Raw genomic sequence first — 22,591 nt, forward strand, 5'->3', positions numbered from 1 at the left:
AGGTAATATGCCCATTGTCATTCAGCTGGTAAATGGCAGAGCTGGGTCCAAATCCAGGCAGACTGTTTCCATGCTGTTAACACTATGTTGATTCTTATTAAATATCCCTATGAAATATGTTTCATATTCATCCCCTTTCTTTCATCTCCACTGATGCCACATGAAACTTTCAGGATGTGTTAGTTGCATTATTACGATAACTTCTGAGTTTGTTACTTTGCTTCTAATCTCTCACTGATCATCTCTGAGTGTCACTGCCAGACTAATTTTCATAAAATACTGCTTGTAGTATGTCATTCCCCTGGCCCAGAAACTACATTTTATTTATTTATTTACTTATTTACTTATTTATTTATGTTTTGAGACAGGGTCTCTGTATTAACCAGGCTCAAGCAATTATCTTGCCTTAACCTCCCGAGTGCTGGGACCACAGACACTTGTCACCACACTCAACTGATTATAAATGCCATAAGAGTAGCAATCATGGCTTTTCAAGCCTGACAGAACCTAGCATCATGCTGTACTCACATTGTTTAAGAAATAAACATATGGATACATGGATTGATGTGCATGGTATTTAGGAAGATTTGCTCCAGTCTTGGCACTATATTTTATTTATTTATCTAGTGAACCAGAAATAAAATTCTAAGCCCCCCAACCAAATGAATGGGCTCCTCTTCTGGGCCAAGGGCATTCCTAAATTAACCTGAAAAACTAGTTGAGGCCATGATGAGAAGTGGGAGTCAGACATGCCTCATTATATTCTCCTCCTTTTGGAATTCAGGAGCAGCATTTAACACTAAAGCAGATAGCCGGGCACGGTGGCACACGCCTGTAATCCCAGCACTTTGGGAGGCCGAGGCAAGTGGATCACCTGAGGTCGGGAGTTCAAGACCAGGCTGACCAACATGGAGAAACCTGGTTTCTACTAAAAATACAAAATTAGCCAGAGTGGTGGTACATGCCTGTAATCCCAGCTACCTGGGAGGCTGAGGCAGGAGAATCGCTTGAACCTGGGAGGCGGAGGTTGAGGTGAGCCAAGATCGTGCCATTGCACTCCAGCCTGGGCAAAAAGAGCAAAACTCTGTCTCAAAAAAAACAAAAAACAAAAAACACTAAAGCAGAGAACTTAAGGTTGACACAGCAGACTCTTTGTAGCAATGATACCAGCATTGACAGATAGCAGACCCCATCTGTCATGATAGCAGGCAAAGGTGTCTTTTGTGGTAAAAATCTACATTCTGTAGAAAATCTCCTTCCCTTTCCAGGTCTTTTTCCTGATCCAGGAGAGAACTAACTAAGAGTCTGATACCTTTTTAAATCTGATAAGAAACACTGGCCAGGCATGGTGGCTCACGCCTGTAATCCCAGCACTTTGGGGGGCAGAGATCGGAGGATCGCTTGAGCCCAGGAGTTCAATACCAGCCTGGGCAACATGAGGAAACACCATTTCTACAAAATATACAAAAATAAGCCAGGCATAGTGGAATGAACCAGTAGTCTCAGCTACTTAGGAGGTTGAGGTGGGAAGATCACTTGAGCCTGGGAGGTCAAGACTGCAGTAAGCCATGATCCAGCTACTGCACTCCCGACTGGGTGACAGAGGGAGACCCTGCCTCAAAACGAAACAAAAAGCAAAGAAACATTTACAATCTATGCTCTCTGGAGCCTGCTACCTGTAGCCTTCTCTGCATAATAAAAACCTTGATTTCCACAATTCTGTGTGTGTGTGTGTGTGTGCGTGTGCATATCTTAGTAACAATTCCTTAACTTAACCCAGACATTCCCTTCTATGGGTTCCAGGTCTTTAAACTCTTTCAACCAATTGTCAATCAGGACATCTTTGAATCAACTTACATGCTGGAACCTGCCACCCCCACCTCCTTTCGGGACCAAGCCAATGTACATTTGACATGTATTGATTGATGTCTTATGTCTCCCTAAAATGTATAAAACCAAGCAGTGGCCCAACTATTTTGGACACACATTCTTAGGACTTTCTAAGGCTGTATCACGGTCATGTCCTTAACATTGGCAAAATAAACTTCTAAATTGAAACCTGTCTCAGATACTTTTTGGTTTGCAGTTTATATGTTTGTTTGTTTATTTATTTGAGACAGGGTCTTGCTAGGTCGCCCAGGCTGGGGTACAGTGGCAGAATCATGGCTTACTGTGGCCTCAACCTCCTGGGCTCAACGGATCCTCCCACCTCAGCCTCCTGAGTAGCTGGGACTACAAGCACACACCACCAGGCTGGGTAATTTTTTTTTTTTTTTCTATAGATACGGAGTCTTTCTGCATTGCCCAGGCTGATCTAGAACTCCTGGGCTCAAGCGATCCTCCTCTGCCTCGGTTTCCCAAAGTGTTGGGATTACAGATGTGAGCCACTGTGCCTGGCCAGGTACTATATTTTAAACAAAAAGAATCTAGGTAATGACAAGGACAGCACAAATTCCTATAACGAATGCAAAAGTGTCTTGATATCACAATGTCTAGCACAGAGTTATTGGAGGCTGTCCTGCCCAGCGCGTTACAATTTACAAAGCTGCTTCTCTGAAGCTGGATTTAGGATCTGTCTTAAACTCAGCAGTGGGGACTGGAGCAAGATCACAGCCGCTCGCGTTGATGGTCACTGTTGCTTCCAGCGCAGGTTTGGTCTTCTTTGGGGTTGCCATTTCAACTAGACGGCCTCGGGGTAGGCCAGATTTGGATCCTCTGTCTTATCTGCGTTGCAGAGGTGGGACCACCCCTCTTTCACATAGCTCCGGTTCGCAAACACTCCGCCCCGCACAAAGATGGCGCGGAGGCGGGCTAGGCCAATGCGGAGTGGCGTTGCTCCCGGTTGCCTAGGTAACAGCCAATGGGCAGCGGGAATTGTGCCCAGTGCGGTCGCCCGGGATGGCGGCGTCAAATGGGGCAAGCGCTGGTGGAGGTGGCGGAGAGCAAGGTGGCAGCCGGGAGCCCATCAGAGGAAAAGTCCGAGGCGCTGGAGCCCTGCGTCCAGGCGTGAAGGTCATCCCGAAAGGCCAGTCCCAGGTTGGCTGGAGGCGCAGGAGGGAGGGGGCTGGGAAAGAGTATGATCGGCCAGGTGGGCACTGAGGAACCCAGCACGAGATGACCGGGCTGGGGGATGCGGCTCCACCTCGGATACGCTGACCCGAGGTCGGCTGCCTGTGGGGGACCCAAACCTGAACCCTTTAGTCTCCACCGCGGGGGTCGAGGCCCAGGAGAGCCGACTGGACTGGGGTTAGCGAGCAGGGGGTGGAGAGTTGCATCAGGGGAATTGGCAGACCCGTGGGAGCGTTAGACCCTGCCGGGCGGGAGAGCGGACCAGGATAGCAGAAAGCAACCGGGCGGGAACGTGAAAATGGGGTGCGAGAAGGTGTTACCTTGTTGTGGTCTAGGGCTTTGTTTTCCCTGGACCCGCCTTTATCTCGCTGGTAGAGAGAACTCCCACATATGGAAGCCTGGGGAATGGGATGCTTCAATTCGTTGATGGGGGGTATCCCTGCAGTCTAGCATCTCTGAACTGCTTAGGTACCAGCAGGAATAGCTGCTATATCGGAGTCCAGCCCAGGCATTCCCTCTCCCGTGAAATGGGATCGTATTCTGGCAGTATTACTCCCTAGTCCCAATCACCCCCAGGTCAGGTCATCATCGCGTTTTTTTGTTGTTGTTGTTGTTTTGTTTTGTTTTTTAAATATTCTTTTTGGCGCCAATTTTTTTCCCACTTTCTTCATTCTAACCATCCCACAGTCTTCCTAAACGAACCCTTCATATAGCAACGATACATTTCTTTACTTTTCACATGAGGAAAGAGGAGGTTAGACTTAACAATGAAAAACAGTTATTTCGAGCTCCCTTTAAAACACCTAAAAAAGAATATTTAGGCCGGGCGTGGTGGCCCACGCCTGTAATCCCAACATTTTGGTAGGCCGAGGCGGGTGGATCACGAGGGCAGGATTTCAAGACTAGCTTGGCCAAGATGGTGAAACCCAGTCTCTACTAAAAATACAAAAATTAGCCGAGCGTGGTGGCGGGCGCCTGTAATCCCAGCTACCCAGGAGGCTGAGGCAGGAGAATTGCTTGAACCTGGGAGGCGGCGGTTGCAGTGAGCCGAGATCCTGCCCCAGCACTCCAGCATGGGGAACAGAGCAAAACTCCGTCTCATTAAAAAAAAAAAAAAAAAAGAGTATTTGACTTTTTGTTCTAGGTTCTTAACAAGGTTAATCTTTGTTCATCAAAGCCTTCATTTTCTTCTCTTTAGGATTCTAAAAGCCTATGAACTGCTTTATTACTGAAATAATTTGACAAGACTGTTGTACCCTGGGAAGGGGGTTTTGGGGAGACATGTGGGTAGTTAGGGTGGCTGCCTCCAACCAGTATTCTCTAACTGGGTCTCTCCCACCGCCCCATCCTTTTTGTTTGTTTGTTTGTTTGTTTTTCTTTTCTTTTCTTTTTCTTGAGATAAGGTCTGGCTCTGTTGCCCAGGCTGGAGTGCAGGTGTGGTGCAGTCACTGCTCACCCTGGCAGCCTCAAATTCTGGGCTCAAGCAATCCTCCTGCCTCAGCCTCCTGAGTAGCTGGGACTACAGGCATGCACCACCACATCCAGCTAATTTTTGAATTGTTTTGTAGAGATGAGGTCTCACTATGTTTCCCAGCTTGGTATTGAACTCCTGGGCTCAAGTGATCCTCTTGCCTCAGCCTCCCAATGTGCTAGGATTACAGGACTGAGCCATCATGCCTGGCCCTTTTCCTCTTTGTGTCAGTTGTTTTTTTTTTTTTTTTAATCCTCTTAAATTGGACACAGGTTACTGTGAATACAAAAATGTTCTTTAATAAGTTGATTTCTTAAAATTAGAAAAAGATAAATAGAACGGAAACAAAAATTCTCATTACTGTCTCAGAGTTCTGTTTGGAAATAAGAAAATAATAATAAAGAAATGTCTGGAGCAAAAGAAAATGAAGATAGCAGGAATGTAGTCTATAGTGCAGACTAATAGTGTATTGGTTTACAGGGACAGAATAGTAATTTTCTTTTATGTAAATGTTTGGACTGATCCTTTGCAACCAATCTATCAGGAGTGCAGAAAGGGTGAGTGTCTGTTTAGAAGTGTGAATCATCTTGGCTTGTGACTGGATTCCATGGGTATATTTGTAGCCTAAACCCCTAAGCCATATATTCTTTTTAAAAAGATGATTTGGATAACTGATACAAATACTGATTTGCATCTCTTATTAAAGTATTGGGCCGGACACGGTGGCTCACACCTGTAATCCTAGCACTTTGGAAGGCTGAGGCAGGCATATCATTTGAGCCCGGGAGTTCAAGACCAGCCTGGGCAACATGGTGAAACCCTGTCTCTACCAAAAAATGCAAAACTTAGCTGGGTGTGGTGGCATATTCCTGTAGTCCCAGCTACTCAGGGGGCTAAGGTGGGAGGGTGGCTTGAGCCCAAGAGGCAGAGGTTGCAGTGGCTGAGATGACACCACTGCACTCCAGCTTGGATGACAGAGCCAGACTCTGCCACAAAAAAAAAAAAAAAAAAAAAGAAGAAGTATTGGGCTTTCAGTCTTCATCAGCACTGGCTGTATTTTGTTAAACTAGATTTGTCTCAATGACCATGGTTACTGGTGAAACTCCTTTTTAGGTCAGTAGCTGTGGTTAGTTATATAATAATATTATATATATATATTATTATATATATTATATATAGTAGTATATATATATATAGTAGCTGTGGTTAGTTATATATTATGTATTAGCATGGTTAGTTATAAAAGTCATAAAATCCAGACAATGTCTCAAATAGTGACAATATCAACTATTTGGGCACATGTGACAGTTTCTAGCCAAATGTATTCAACCATGGCCTGAGATCCATGGATTCTACACATGTTCCCTTTCAGTAGCACTTCTGATTGTGGTCTTGGCAATGGACATCATTTTGGCAAGCATCTGCTCAAGGGAATTTGCTACATGTCCCTAAATCAAAATGGAATGGAAGTTTGTAGTATGTACTATTGGAAACCAATGGGAGAGGATGGTGGCAGGGTTAGGTTGAAACATGGTATTCCAGTTATTATTGCCGTATAACAAATTACCCCAGAATTTAGCAGCTTAAAACACCCATATGGTGGCCGGACGCGGTGACTCACATCTATAATCCCAGCACTTTGGGAGGCCGAGGCGGGTGGATCATAAGGTCAGGATATCGAGACCATCCTGGCTAATACAGTGAAACCCTGTCTCTACTAAAAATACAAAAAATTAGTCAGGCGTGATGGCGAGCACCTGTAGTCCCAGCTAATTGGGAGGCTGAGGCAGGAGAATTGCTTAAACCCAGGAGGTGGAGCTTGCAGTGAGCAGAGATTGCGCCTCTATACTCCAGCCTGGGCGACAGAGCAAGACTCCATCTCAAATAAATAAATAAATAAATAATACCCATATGATGCTCATGGATTCTGTGGGTAAGGGAATTTGGACCTGGCACCATGAGGAGGCCTCTTTCTGCTCCCTGATATGGGATGGAATGCAGGTTCAGTGACTGAGGGCTGGAATCATCTGAAGACTGCTTCACTGATGCCTGGTACCTGAGATAGGATGATTCAAAGGTAAGGACAGCCAACTGGAGCACCAATATATGACTTTTCTGTGTGGCTTGGCTTTCAGTGTTAGCCTCTGGGTAGTCAGGCTTTTTATGTGGTGGCTCACGTCTCCAAGTGTGAGTGTATCAGTGACAAGATGGAAGTTGCATCACCCTTTATGATCTAACCTCAGAACACACCACCATTTTCTTTTGAGACAAGAGTTTCGCTCTTGTTGCCCAGGCTAGAGTGCAATGGCACGATCTTGGCTCACCGCAACCTCTGCCTCCTGGGTTAAGCAGTTCTCCTGCCTCAGCCTCTCAAGTAGCTGGGATTACAGGCATGCGCCACCACACCCAGCTAATTTTGTATTTTTAGTAGAGATGGGGTTTCTCCATGTTGGTCAGGCTAGTCTTGAACTCCCGACCTCAGGTGATCCGCTCGCCTCAGCCTCCCAAAATGCTGGGATTATAGGAGTAAGCCACCATGCCCGGCCCACACCATCATTTTCATTGTGTTCTATTGGTCCAAGCAGTCACAAGCCTACTCAGATTCAAGGAAGGGGAGGTAGATTTCACTTTTTTTTTTGAGACGGAGTCTTGCTCTGTTACCCAGGCTGGAGTGCAGTGGCGCAATCTCGGCTCACTGCAACCTCCGCCTCCTGGGTTCACTCCATTCTCCTGCCTCAGCCTCCTGAGTAGCTGGGACTATAGGCGCTCACCACTATGCCCGGCTAATTTTTTGTATTCTTTAGTAGAGACGGGGTGTCACTGTGTTAGCCAGGATGGTCTCAATCTCCTGACCTCGTAATCCGCCCGCCTCGGCCTCCTAAAGTGCTGGGATTACAAGCGTGAGCCACCACGCCCGGCCAGATTTCACTTTGTGATGGGTCAGCAGCCAGGTCAAATTGTAGACAAACATGTAAGACAGAAGATACTATTGCAAACATCTTGGAAATACAGTCTGCCACATTTGGTAATGACAAGGTAACGTTTTTGGTTTCATTGGCTTCCTTAAAATATTTAGGGTATAATCCCCAAGAGCTAACAGCATACTGAAGAAGTGGTTAGGGGCTGGGCGTGGTGGCTCATGCCTATAATCCCAGCACTTTGGGAGGCCAAGACAGGCAGATCACATGAGGCCAGAAGTTTGAGATCAGCCTGGCCAACATAGTGAAACCCCATCTCTACTAAAAATATGAAAATTAGCTGGGTGTGCTGGCACACCTGTAATCCCAGCTACTCAGGAGGCTGAGGCACGAGAATCTCTTGAGCCTGGGAGGTGGAGGTTGCAGTGAGCCAAGATCACAACATTACACTCCAGCCTGGGTAACACTGTGAGACTCTCTCTCAAAAAAAAAAAAAACGTGGTTAGGTGTACAACTTGAGAACTAGTACTTTGTCCATAAATAACCCTCAAACTGGAGAAACGTTCCCTTCTTTCAGCAATCTTCTACTGGTCCTCCTGGAACAAGGTAGAATGCCACTCTTTGGAGGCTTCATGTAGCCTTGAGAAAAAGTAAATAAATACAAGGCAGTACTTTCCCTGAGTCCCTGTGTAGGCAATATGACTCCTCAAATCCCACTGCAATAACTCTTTCCAAATTTTGAGTGAAAACAAGTTGGTTAACTGCTGCCAGACATCTAAAGGAAATACTTATAATCTTTTTATATAAATAGTGATTTTGTGTTTACGTTTTGGAATGGTTGTTTAATTATAAGATTTAGTGGAAGATACCGTCCTTCAGATTCTAACTGACGTGCTTTGAAGGAATGAAACTTCAACCATAAGCTGACTTTTAGTGCTGTGACTTAGTTCTGGGAAGAGCTGAAGATTGCCTGATCAAAATGCCTGTCTGTACTGGAAAGAGTTTTCTTCTGCTATTCTGATGGAAAACTGCTTCTCATGCTCTCATTAATGTTGTATTTGCAATGGAGTCATGTTGGCCTCTACCCCAGCACACTCTGATGCTGGGCTGGTGATAAGAGATTTGTGAGCCTGAAATTGGATGCTGATCTTGTGGGACATTGATAGGACAGAGATGACACGGCAAGTACCAGCATCCCCTCTCAGAAAATAGCTCCCAGAGGTTTGGAGGTAGTTGACTACAAGAAAATAATGGTCCTTGCCTCGGATACCTTCTGTGTGAGAGATACTGGAAATGGAATGTTTGACTGATAACTGAAGAAGGGAGAAAGTCCTATGGGAGTGGCCCCCAAACATCTCGAGAAGAGTCTCCACAAGGTTGCCCTCATTTAGGCGAGAAATGAATCTTTTCGCTTATTTGGGTGAGAGCACAGGGATTCTTAGAACTCATCTGTCCTCATGGCTGGGACAGAGCCAGGGTGTAGAAGATGTCGTTGAGCCCTGCTGTGGTCAGGCCTAGCTGTTTTCACATCAGACCATGTCTGGGTTTTTGGTGTCTGTATCAAAAATCATTATGTTCTGGCTAGGCATGGTAGCTCACGCCTGTAATCCAGCACTTTGGGAGGCCAAGGCAGGCAGATCACATGAGGCCAGGAGTTCGAGACCAGCCTGGCCAAAATGGTGAAACCCTGTCCTACTAAAAATACAAAAAGTAGCCAGGTGTGGTGGTGGGCACCTATAATCCCAGCTACTCAGGAGGCTGAAGCAAGAGAATTGCTTAAACCCAAGAGACGAAGGTTACAGTGAGCTGAGATGGAGCCACTGCACTTCAACCTGGGTGGCAGAGTGAGAGTATCTCAAAAAAAAAAAAAAAAAAGGTTATCAGGTCCCTCTTCTGAAGCTACTCAGCAGTCACCAGCACAAGTCTCCATTAAACAAACAAACAAACAAAAATAAGGCCGGGTACGGTGGCTCACGCCTGTAATCCCAGCACTTTGGGAGGCCAAGGCGGGAGGATCACCTGAGGTCAGGAGTTCAAGACCAACCTGGCCAACATGGTGAAACCCTGTCTCTACTGAAAATACAAAAATTAGCTGGGTGTGGTGGCAGGGGCCTGTAATCCCAGCTACTTGGGAGGCGCTGGGGCAAGAGAATCGTTTGAACCCAGGAGGCAGAGGTTACAGTGAGCCGAGACCACACCATTGCACTCCAGCCTGGGCAACAGGAACGAAATTCTGTCTAAAAAAAAAAAAAAAAAGCCAGGCACGGTGGCCCACACCTGTAACCGCAGCACTTTGGAAGGCTGAGATGGGTGGGTCACCTGAGGTCAGGAGTTCAAGACCAGCCTGGCCAACATGGTGAAGCCCTGTCTCTACTAAAAATACAAAAATTAGCCAGCCATGGTGACTGTCCCCTGTAATCCCAGCTATTCAAGAGACTGAGGCAGGAGAATCACTTGAACTCGGGAGATGGAGGTTGCAGTGAGCCGAGATTGCGCCATTGCACTCCAGCCTGGGTCACAGAGCAAGACTCCATTTCAAAAAAAAAAAAAAAAGAGAACAAGCATCAGAACATATTATTATTATTATTATTATTGAGTCAGAGTCTTGCTCTGTCACCCAGGCTGGAAACCAGTGGCATGATCCTGGCTTACTACAAACTCTGCCTCCCAGGTTCAAGTGATTCTCCTGTCTCAGCCTCTCAAGTAGCTGGGATTACAGGCGACCATCACCACACTTGGCTAATTTTTGTGTTTTTAGTAGAGACAGGGCTTCGCCATGTTGGCCAGGCTGGTCTTGAACTCCCGACCTCAGGTGATCCACCCATCTTAGCTTCCCAAAGTGCTGGGATTACAGGCGTGAGCCACTGTGCCCGTCCGCTTGTTCTTATAAAAAAAAACAAAAAGTCATGAGGCTGGGTGTGGTGGCTCATGCTTATAGTCCTAGCACTTTGGGAGGCCAAGGCCAGAGATTGCTTGAGGCTAGGAGTATGAGATTAGCCTGGGCAACATAGTGGGACACCGTCTCTACAAAGAAGTTAGTCAGGTATGGTGGTGTGTGCCTATAGTCCTAGCTACTATGGAGGCTGGGGCAGGACGGTTGTTTGAGCCCACAAGTTCGGGGTCGCAGTGAGTTATGATCATGCCATTGCACACCAGCATGGGCAACAGAGCGACACACTGTCTCCTTAAAAACAAAAAATCGGGCCGGGTACGGTGGCTCACGCTTGTAATCCCAGCACTTTGGGAGGCTGAGGCGGGCGGATCACGAGGTCAGGAGATTGAGACCATCCTGGCTAACATAGTGAAACCTTGTCTCTATTAAAAATACAAAAAATTAGCCTGGCGTGGTGGCAGGCACCTGTAGTCCCAGCTACTCGGGAGGCTGAGGCAGGATAATGGTGTGAACCCGGGAGGCAGAGCTTGCAGTGAGCCGAGATGGTGCCACTGCACTCCAGCCTGGGTGACAGAATGAGACTCCGTCTCAAAAAAAAAAAAAAAAAAACTTTATGACAGAAGGCCAAAATGCAAATATCCTGTAGGATGTTGACAAAGAGCGGATGGGTAGCAATTATAGTTTGTTTTTCCTCTACTTAGTATTCAGCTCTTTAGTCAAAATTGCTGAGATTTTCTTTTTCAGAGTGTTGTTTGAATTACATTGGTAGCAATTTTTACTGAGGAAAGACCTAGAGAAGTTTTCATTACAGTAAGTATATGTGTGAGTTTAAGTGTAAAACTTTGAAAGAGGAAAAGAAACTAACATTTAGTGGATGGACCCTGGCAGTGTTCTAGGTACTTAGTGTGTGTCATTTTCTTTCTTTTATTTTTCTTTCCTGTCACCCACTGACTCTCAGATATTTAACTGAGTCCACCTGCTAGCTCTGTGAAATACATATATTATCTCCACTTTACAGATGAGGAGACTGAGATTTAGAGATGCTTAAATACCTTGCCCATAATTATACAGTGAACTCGGATTTGAACTCAAGTCCTTCTGTGCTCAGAGTCTACAACACCACCGGATTATCCTGGGAGGCCAGATAGGATAGGATGGTATGAGTTAGCAAGTTAGTGCAAGAACTTGCGCCAGCAAGGCCAGCTGTCAGAGCTCTGATTCTAACTTTCACGTGTTAGTTTCCACATGTTAAAGTATGACCTTAGTTAATTTACTTATCCTCTCTGCACCTTAGTTTCCTCATCCCTAAAGTGGAACTAATAATAATACCCACCCCAAAAAGTTGTTGTGAGATGAAATTAGATAACATTTTAAAAACACTGATGCTCATGCTGGGCGCGGTGGCTCACGCCTGTAATCTCAGCACTTTGGGAGGCCGAGGCGTGTGGATTACCTGAGTCAGGAGTTTGAGACCAGCCTGACCAACATGGTGAAACCCCATCTCTACTAAAAACATAAAATTAGCCAGGTGTGGTGGCGCATGCCTGTAATCCCAGCTACTTGGGAGGCTGAGGTGGAGGTTGCAGTGAGCCAAGATTGTGCCATTGCACTCCAGCCTGGGAAATAAGAGTGAAACTCCGTCTCAAAAACAAAACAAAACAAAAAACACTGATGCTAACACCAGTGGAAGCTGATGAGGAAGAATCACTTGAGGCCAGGAGTTCAGGACCAGTCTAGGCACCATAGCAATATCCATCTCAACAAAAAATTTGAAAAGTAGCTGGGTGTGTTGGCACACACCTCTAGTCCCAGCTACTGGAGAGGATGAGGTGGGAGGCTCACTTGAGCCCAGAAGTTTGAGACTGCAGTGAGCTATAATCATACCACTGCATTCCAGGCTGGGTAACAGTGAGACCCCATCTCTTAAAACAAACAAACAGCACTGATGGAACACAATAAGAGGTCAGTAAATGTTAGCTTCTGTTATAAAGGTATTTCAGACAGCTTCTCTGGGGTTAGTGCAATTGATTATTAGAGAGGGTTGTGCCACCTGAATTGGAATATAAATAATCTAGCACTGTCCACCATGACAATGTGGAGAAACTAAATTTAACATATGTGTTGTTTTAGTTGAATATTTAAACATATGTGTTGTTTTAGTTAAATATTTAGTTGAATATTTTATACAAAAGTGTATTTATACTTTTTATACACTTTTGTATAAAATATACCAGACCCCTTTTGCGCTATGAAACTATGGAACCCATTCTTTGGAACTCCATCTTGACTGGATGAGGTTTTGGCTTCCCTGGGTCTTGAAGAAAAAGGAAGCTAGCTGTTGGCACCAGGCCCCCAAGATTTAAGAATCTTGTGGCCAGGAGCGGTGGCTCATGCCTGTAATCTTAGCACTTCAGGAGGCCAAGGCGGGCGGATCATGAGGTCAGGACATCGAGACTATCCTGGCTAACATGGTGAAACCCCGTCTTTACTAAAAAATACAAAAAGTTAGTGGGGTGTGGTGGCAGGAGCCTGTAGTCCCAGCTACTGGGGAGGCTGAGGCAGGAGAATGGCGTGAACCCAGGAGGCAGAGTTTGCAGTGAGCCAAGATCGCGCCACTGCACTCCTGCCTGGGCGACAGAGCAAGACTCAGTCTCAAAAAAAAAAAAAAAAAAAAAAATCTTATTTTGAGCTGGGAGCAGTGGCATGCACCTGTAGTTCCAGCTACTCAGAAGGCTAAGAGGGGATTGGAGGCTCTCTTGAACCAAGGAGTTCAAGTCCCGTCTGGGTAACATAATGAGACCCTGTCTCTAAAAGAAAAAAGAATTCTTTCCTGTTTGTCTGCCAAGTCTGGCCCCAGTACTCTGAGGAAAATATGTCCTTGTCCTATTGGAACTTAGTCAGATGCCCCTCAGGGTCAGACTCTAGGTTACTTACTAATCAGAGGGGACTTTTTTTCCCCTTTCTTTCCTTTTTCTGAGACAGGGTCTCATTCTGTCACCCAGGCTGCAGTGGCGCTATCATGACTTACTGCAGCCTCAGACTCCTGGGCTCAAGCAATTGTCCCTGCTCAGCCTCCCAAAGTGCTGGAATTACAGGCATGAGACACCATGCTTGGTTGATAGAGGACTTTTCAATAGTGATTTACAGTTCAGAGAACTTTTCACACACAGTATTTCCGTTTATTGTAGTAGCAGGCCCCAAGCTTTGAAGTAAGGATCTAATGATGTGCTTATTAAAACTGCAGGTTCCCGGGCTCTAACTATACAGAATCTGATTCAGTAAGTCTGAGTTTGGGCCTAGGAATCTGCATTGTCAAAATCACTGGAGAAAACATTGTATTGCTTAGATCTGGAAAAGATGAGGAGGCAGCTGTGTGTGCCTGTAGTCCCAGCTACTCTGGAGACTGAGGTGACGGGATCCCTTGAATCCAGGAGTCTGAGGTTACAGTGAGCTACGATTTTGCCACTGCACTCTAGCCTGGGTGACAGAGCAAGACCCTGTCTCTAAAAAATAAATAGGTAAGTAAATGAAAGATGAAGGGATGAATGAAAAGACCTAGGGAATTAAAAAAGAAATAGGGCTTGTATTTTTAGTATATCAAATGACATGCTCTTTGCCTCTGTTTATATTTAATGATTTTGGGGTTATCTTAATTCCCTTGTTGCTTTTTGAGACAGGATGCCACCTGTCACAGGCTGGAGTGTGGTGGCGTGCTGGCGCTTACTACCTCTGCCTCCCTGGGACAGCAGGCCTCACCCCTCACACCTCAGCCTCCCAAGTAACTGGGACTGGAGAGCTCTTCCACCACACCCAAGCTATTTTTTTTGAGACAGAGTCTCGCGCTGTCGCCCAGGCTGGAGTGCAGTGGCCAGATCTCAGCTCACTGCAAGCTCCGCCTCCCGGGTTCCCGCCATTCTCCTGCCTCAGCCTCCCGAGTAGCTGGGACTACAGGCGCTGCCACCTCGCCCGGCTATTTTTTGTATTTCTTAGTAGAGACGGGGTTTCACCGTGTTAGCCAGGATGGTCTCGATCTCCTGACCTCGTGATCCGCCCATCTCGGCCTCCCAAAGTGCTGGGATTACAGGCTTGAGCCACCGCGCCCGTCCTAATTTTTAAAATTTTTTGTAATTTTGGTAGAGATGGGGTTTCACCATGTTGCCCAGGCTGGTCTCAAACTCCTGAGCTCAAGTGGTCTGCCAGCCTCAGCCTCCCAAAGTGCTGGGATTATAAGCTTGAGCCACTGTGCAGTTCCCTTCTTATAGGATATCCTTCAATACATCTTTTCACCACTAGTGTGAAGCCGTATCTAGCCAGTCCCCAAATATTACTGATGGTTTTCCTATGATGTATCCATCCTAGTTGTTCCTTCTGCTCCCATTATACGGTGATCTCCCAGACTCATGCCTGAATGTATCAGTAATATACATTTTTTTTTTTCTGGGTAATAACACACCACCAGAAAACACAGTGGCTTGAAACAATAACCATTTGTTTATTCTGTGAGTCTGTGGTCGCTAGTTTGGGGCTGGGCTCAGAAGGGCAGTTCTTCTGGTCTTGCCTGAGCTATTTGTTCATCTGTGGCCAGCTGGGATAGGGTCTCACCATCCAGTAGACTAGATTGGGCTTATTTACACGGGGGCAGAACAGGTCCAAGTATAGCAAGAGGGCAAGCCTAGCGCACAGGTGCTTTGCAGACCTCTGCTAGATCACCTTTGCGAACATTCCATCATTCAGAGCAAGTCACATAGCCAACCCAGATCCAGAGGGTGGAGGAATAAATAAACTCTGCCTCTCTTTTTTTTTTCAGACAGAGTCTCACTGCATCGCCCAGACTGGAATGCAGTAGTATGATCTCGGCTCACTGCAACCTCTGACACCCGAGTTCAAGCAATTCTTCTGTATCAGCCTCCCGAGTAGCTGGGATTACAGGCACCCACTACCACGCCCTGCTAATCTTTTGTATCTTTAGTAGATATAGGGTTTCGCCATGCTGGCCAGTCTGATTCAGGTGATCCACCCGCCTCAGCCTCCTAGAGTGCTGGGATTACAGGCATGAGCCACCGCACCTGGCCAACTCTGTCTCTTAATGGGAGGATCTGCCTTGTCACATTGTAGGGTCATGAACGGAGGGAGAATAACTCTGTCCATTTTTACAATCTGCTGCATTATCATATTTCCCTTCCTTGCAAGCTTTTCTGACTACGGACTTGCTGCTTCAATTCATCCCACTTCACGCTACCACATTCATTTTCCTTACACACTGCCTTCATCATATTACATCCTGGTTCACAAACCTGCAGAGGCTGCCTCTTTTCCTCCCTCATGTGCTGTAAACTCTTACGCCCAGCTTTCAAAGGTCTCTTTAAGTTAGCCTGAGCTAAAAGCAGAGGCTATGCTGTACAGGGAAAAAGGACTAGCATAGTCAGGGGAGGCTGCCAACAAACTTGATTACCTCTCTGGGCTTCTATTTCTCCTATAAAATGAGAGGCTGGACTAAATCCGTGAGGTTCTTTTCAGATTTATTTATTTATTTATATATTTTTTTGAGACAGAGTCTTGCTCTGTCACCCAGGCTAGAGTGCAGTGGTGTGATCTCAGCTCACTGCAACCTCTGCCTCCTGGGTTCAAGCAATTCTCCTGCCTCAGCCTCCTGAGTAGCTGGGATTACAGGCGCCTGCCACCATACCTGGCTAATTTTTGTATTTTTAGTAGAGATGAGGTTTTACCATGTTAGCCAGGCTGGTCTTGAACTCCTGACCTCATGATCTGCCCACCTCAGCCTCCCAAAGTACTGGGATTACAGGCGTGAGCTACCATGCATGCCCAGCCTATTTTTTATTTTTTAATTTTACTTTTTTTTTTTTTTTTTGAGACAAAGTCTGGATGTGTCGCCCAGGCTGGAGTGCAGTGGCGCGATCTTGGCTCACTACAACCTCTGCCTCCCAGGTTCACACCATTCTCCTGCCTCAGCCTCCCGAGTAACTGGGACTACAGGCGCCCACCACCATGCCCGGCTAATTTTTTGTATTTTTAGTAGAAACGGGGTTTCACAGTGTTCGCCAGGATGGTCTCGATCTCCTGACCTTGTGATCCTCCCGCCTCGGCCTCCCAAAGTGCTGGGATTACAGTAACTTTACATTTTTGACATGAGATCTTGCTATGTTGCCCAGGCTCAAGTGATCCTCCCACCTCAGCCTCCCAAAGTGCTGGGATTACAGGTGTGAGTCACTACACCAGGCCTGTCTTCAACTTTAAGATTGTGGCTACATGTACCTACGCAGGCTTATTTCCTATTACTCCCCAAATAAACCCTCAACTGTAATGAGACCAGGCTTCTTATTTTGCAATGGAACATCTCGTGTTCACATTGCCCTTAGAGTGTTCCTTGCCCTTTGAGTGTTGGTTCCCCATGTTTTCCTTTTTTTTTTTTTTTGAGACAGAGTCTTGCTCCATCACCCAGGCTGGAGTAACAGTGGTGTGATCTTGGTTCACTGCAACCTCCACCTCTCAGGTTTAAGTGATTCTCCTGCCTCAACCTTCTGAGTAGCTAGGATTACAGGCTCCCGCCACCATGCCCAGCTAATTTTTGCATTTTTAGTAGAGACGGGATCTCACCACGTTGGCCAGGCTGGTCTCAAATTACTGACCTCAGGTGATCCCGCCCACCTCGGCCTCCCAAAGTGTTGGGATTATAGGCATGAGCCACTGCCCCTGGCCTGTTCCCTGTGTTTTCTGATTCTGGAACTGTTCTTTGCCTTCTCCACTGCTTGTCTGCTTGTTTTAAATTCTGGCCATCTCATGTCTTTGTTAATCTCTGCCATCCAAGTTGGCACTTAATCACATTATCTCTGGCATAAATCAGTGTTTCAATTGTTAGTCTTATTAACTAGATTATAAACTCGTCAAGGGAAGATACTGTATTTTGTACATCAACTGAGCACGTAGTAGGTATCAAGTAAATATTTGTAGATTAATCCTCCATTTCCATCCCAGGTCATAGAAAATAGGAACTGGCTGAAAACTTTTAAGATAAGCAGGAGGATGAGAGCACCTGGGCAGAGGTGGAGTTGATGGTGCTGGTGGTTGTTGGAGACATGGGTATTTTGGTTAAATGCACCTAAGGCAGCGTACACTTACCAGGCTGGTGGCCTTTAGAATGTATCTACAAAATTGCTTTGCAGTCCTTTCCTCCTGCCATTCCATGACACTGGTTCTCCTCTGCTTATTTCCTACAGTTTTCGTCCTTTTATCCTGTAACCTGTCACCATGACCCTGACAAAAGGTTCCTTCACCTACTCCAGTGGGGAGGAATATCGTGGCGAATGGAAGGAGGGTGAGAAGGACCCCTGGGGAGTGTCCAATGATGAACACTTCATTTGCTGGAGGACAAATACATCAGCATATGTAGCCAGCTTTATGGGTTTTCATTTTCAAGTCCAGGATTTAATTCCACATAGTGCCTGCCTTTCCTTTATTCCATTTTAGGATTAAATAAAGGAATTCGAAAATGCTATTTTTAATTCAACCTCCAGGAATGAGTTATATCTTTCTGGTTTTTTGTTTGTTTGTTTGTTTGTTTTGAGATGAGGTCTTGCTCACTGTGTTGCCCAGACTGGAGTGCAATGGTGCGATCTCGGCTCACTGCAACCTCTGCCTCCCGGGTTCAAGCGATTCTCGTGCCTCAGCCTCCCGAGTAGCTGGGATTACAGGCACCTGCCACCATATCCGGCTAATTTTTGTATTTTTAGTAAAGATGGGTTTCACCATGTTGGCCAGGCTGGTCTCCAACTCCTGACCTCAGGTGATCTGCCCGCCTTGGCCTCCCTAAGTGCTGGGATTACAGGCATCAGCCACCATACCCTCTCTTCTAAGCGTTTTGTATTTATCATCTTATTTAATCCTCATGACAACCTTATCAGGTAGGCACATACTATTATTATTCCCATTTAACAGATGGGGAAATTGAGGCAAGGAGAAGCTAAGTAACTTACTCAAGATCACAGAACTCTAAGTGGTAGAACAAGAAGGCAAACACAGCAGGCAGCCTGACTCAGTGTCCTCAACATCTAACTACACTGCCTCTCTGAGGAAAAAAAAACCAGTACCCCATTAGCACCTTAAAGCTGCTGGGCAAATCTAACAGCCTGATTGGCAGCACTGGTTTGAGCTTCGTTACGTCAGTGGGGCTGTGCTTACTCTCTGAACTGACCAGAAAACAGAGCAAGATGTTGCAGGAGTAATCATGCCTTTCAAACAGAATTCAGGGGAGTTCTTGTGGTGGATACAGCCCAACCAGTAGAGCCTCAGAAAGTCTCTCCTCTAACAGGCCACATTAGAGGGGACACCAGGTATTTGAAAACCAGGAAGAAAGGCGTGGGATTGAAGGAGGCAAGGTCACATCACACCTGTACAATTTCTCAAGACTCAGTAATTTAGGGCAGGCACAGTGGCTCACACCTGTAATCCCAACACTTTGTAATCCCAGCTACTGGGGAGGCTGAGGCAGGAGAATCACTTAAACCCAGGAGGCGGAGGTTGCAGTGAGCCAAAATCGCACCACTGCACTCCAGCCTGGGTGACAGAGCGAGACTCTGTCTCAAAAAAAAAAAAAAAAAGAAGAGAGGCTGGCACATAGTAAAGGCACTATAAATATAAATTTTTAGCTATTGTTATTTACTTATTTATTTTTTTGAGATGTGTTGCCCAAGCTGGAGTTCAATGGCATGATCTCAGCCCACTGTAACCTCCGCCTCCTGTGTTCAAGGGATTCTCCTGCCTCAGCCTCCTGAGTAGCTGGCTTACAGGAGCACACCACCACCATGCCCAGCTAATTTTTTGTTGTTTTAATAGAAACAGGGTTTCACCATGTTAGCCAGGCTGGTCTCGAACTCCTGACCACAGGTGATCCACCCACCTTGGCCTCCCAAAATGCTGGCACTACAGGCATGGGCTACTGCGCCTGGCCAGCTGTTGTTATTTTTAAGTGCTCTCTTATTCATACTTGGGTAGACCTGCTGTAATCTGTAGTGATAAGATGGGAAGGCCCCAGGAGCCAGGTTTTCCCAGTGCCTGACTCTGGCTAATAATCCTCTGCCCTGCTAATGTCACTGCTTCTCTTGTTTTCTTTATGGGTAGGGTGATGGCAAGTAAGGGATGCTAGAAGAGTAAGGAGGGACCCTGAAACTGCCTCCTTCCAACCTGACACCTGTCCTTCTCTTTGTTCAGGCCGCAGGCATGGTTTTGGTCAACTGATGTTTGCAGATGGTGGCACCTACCTGGGTCATTTTGAGAATGGGCTCTTTAATGGCTTTGGGGTATTGACCTTCTCAGATGGTTCAAGGTGGGTATGAGGTCATTCCTTTCTTAGCCTTAAATAAGGGAGGGTCTGACATAAAAATGGGACACTGGTAAATATTTGGTCAATCCTGAGCTTGTCTCACTCCCTGCAGAACACAGATGAGGACTAAGTAGTCCTTTTATTGGTTATTTTTTAAGTGGACCTAAAATTTGAAATGTCAACCAAGTGAGTGACTTTCCAACCCACTCCCATTCCCGTCCTATCTTCTTTCGTTGAGATCAGGGCTTCATGGCATATATACTCTGATCCTTCTCTGCTGGCTGGGAATAGATGGGGTAGATGGAGCTATGTGACAGGTGGAATCGGCTTGCTCCTTGGCATTGCTCCTTGCTCCTTGGCAGCTGCTCAACTCCATTAATCTGGACAGCTAACTTCCCACTGAAGGCTAACTTCTGGTGTTTCTGCAGGTATGAGGGGGAGTTTGCCCAGGGCAAGTTTAATGGCGTCGGAGTCTTCATTCGATACGACAACATGACGTTTGAGGGGGAATTTAAAAATGGCAGAGTAGATGGTTTTGGTAAGTTGCAGCCCAGCAGGATGGGTGACTTAGGTGGGCATAATATGGGTGGAAATATACCTGTTTCGTTTTAATCCTGCGGGGGTCCAGCAATCCATAGCGGCCATCCCTGACGCCTATCCATTGAACTCACCAATAGAGTGCTCCTGAGTAGAGCTGCGAGTTTTTCTCTTCTTCAGCCTCAACACATCAAGCTCACCTTTGAGACATTAACGCCATTGTTACTCCCATGTTTTCTCTGCCCTCCTCAAAGGCCTGCTGACTTTCCCCGATGGTTCTCATGGAATCCCGCGCAATGAAGGTCTCTTTGAGAACAACAAGCTGCTGCGGCGTGAGAAGTGTTCTGCCGTCGTTCAGCGGGCCCAGAGCGCCTCCAAGTCAGCCAGAAATCTCACTGCCTGACAGCGCGGTGGGCACCAGCTGACAAGTATTGGGTAAAGCCAGTGCGCCCCTTGTTGACTCGAGGTGAACAAATGAACCAGAGCTGAGATGAGTTGACAATGACAGTGGAGCAGAGGTCTTGTATGTGCCCTGTCACCTGCCATTCCAGAACTGGACCGCAGAAAAGTGCTGAGGATGCTGGCCAGCGGATGCTGCTCAGTCATTGGTGGTTCTGTCTTTCCCTGACCCTTGTGTGCTGGAGGACAGAGGAACCGCCTCTTCTCACTGTTGATACTCTGTTCCTAAGACCTCGGGTTACCCAGTGCAGCCTGCTGTGACCCTTCTGCTTCATTTTCTGCCAAGTGATACAGAACCTTCATTCTGCTGCTTTTGGGGCAGGTGATTCTACCCCACCTTAGGGCCAGTGCTCTGTGCCACCCTGGAGAAACAGGAAAAAGATAGGGGTGGCTCAGTGGAGCAGCCCTGTGAAAGTCAAGGCCAGAGCTTTTCTTTTTTAATTTTATTATTATTATTATTATTATTATTATTATTATTATTATTTTGAGATGGAGTCTCACTCTGTCGTCCAGGCTAGAGTGCAGTGGTGCAATCTCGTCTCACTGCAACCTCCACCTTCCAGGTTCAAGCGATTCCCCTGCCTCAGCCTCCTGAGTAGCTGGGACTGCAGGAGTGCGCTACCACACCCGGCTAATTTTTGTATTTTCTTAAGTAGAGATGGGGTTTCACTATGTTGGCCAGGCTGGTCTCGAACTCCTGACCTTGTGATCCACCCACCTCAGTTTCCCAAAGTGCTGGGATTACAGGCGTGAGCCACCACGCCCAGCCTTTTATTTTATTATTATAAAAAAATGAGCCAGGTCTTGCTATGTTGCTCAGGCTTATCTCAAACTCCTGGGCTCAAGCGATGCTCCTGCCTGGGCCTGCCAGAGTGCTAGGATTGCAGGTGTGAGCCACTGTGCCTGGCTGGCAGAGCTTTTCCGTATGTTACTCCTCATGCTAGTTAGAATCATAGCTCCAGGCTTTCACTTGGTCTGATCAGACTGGTATTCATTCCTGCCTATGCCCCTGAGAAGGATTCAGTAAGAGTGCTATTTCCTCCTCCCTTTAGAAGACAGACTGTCTTCCTTCACCAAGTTACAGCAGATAATCCCCATGTGTGTGCCTCTCTCCTTCCTTAGATGGGGAACAGGATCCCTTTTTGGGACAGTCAAGAAAAAAACTCACGTAAACAGTAATCTTATTAATTGTATATGTGACTAACTCCAGGGAAAAGGGTAGAATATTTAGGCCATTTCAGGCCCTACCATGGAGTGAACTGAATTCATAAGGATGGCTTGGGCTGACACAGTTTCTTCCCAGTGGACTGATAAATCAGACTCACCCAAACCCCTGGGGTTTTGGTAGAACTGGACCTACTCTAGGACTGTAGGGAACTAAAGGAGCATTTGGCTCACTGTAGCTCTTCTATCATGAGCCTTGACCGTCAGGCCGCAGTCAGACCTTACTGATGGGATCTCTGCAGTTTATCACGGAGGCCTCCCGTTACCCTGGTACCCAAATACGTCCCCCGCCTCTAGCCCCCTAGCCTCACACTAAATGTCTCCTCAACAGCAGATGGTGGTGGAAGTTATAGCCGTGTGCCTCTATTTATTCTCTGAATTGTACTGTAGAAAAAGGTGTTTATAAAGAATAAAGAAATCACCAGAACTGCCTATACCTAGTTTTCTTGACTTTCTGGCCCTGCATCTTCATGAATATCAACCCATTTGCTGTTTGTAAAAGTTAATCAGATTAGCCCTTGGAACTGACCCTGCACACTTTACTATATCAAGTCATTTAATTTTCTCAGCCTCTACAGAGGAGGACATAGGAATTTTTTTTTCTTACTTGAATCAGACAATCTCAGGCCACAACTAGTAGGTGGCACAGCTGGGTGGGATTTGTAACCAAGTCTTTCTGACTC

General features: G+C 46.4%; 1 protein-coding gene across 1 annotated transcript; it reads left to right on the plus strand.

The window, feature by feature from the left end:
• The first annotated feature begins 2,596 nt into the window (after positions 1-2,596).
• Positions 2,597-22,340, plus strand: MORN4 (MORN repeat containing 4). The gene is made up of 5 exons (XM_009215103.4): positions 2,597-3,036; positions 17,587-17,684; positions 19,577-19,691; positions 20,117-20,226; positions 20,480-22,340. Exons 2-5 carry the CDS (start codon positions 17,618-17,620, stop codon positions 20,626-20,628), a joined length of 441 nt encoding a protein of 146 aa, XP_009213367.1. The 5' UTR covers positions 2,597-3,036; positions 17,587-17,617; the 3' UTR covers positions 20,629-22,340.
• Positions 22,341-22,591: the final 251 nt, after the last annotated feature.

This window comes from Papio anubis, chromosome 11 (assembly GCF_008728515.1).
Source record: "Papio anubis isolate 15944 chromosome 11, Panubis1.0, whole genome shotgun sequence".
NCBI lineage: Eukaryota > Metazoa > Chordata > Mammalia > Primates > Cercopithecidae > Papio > Papio anubis.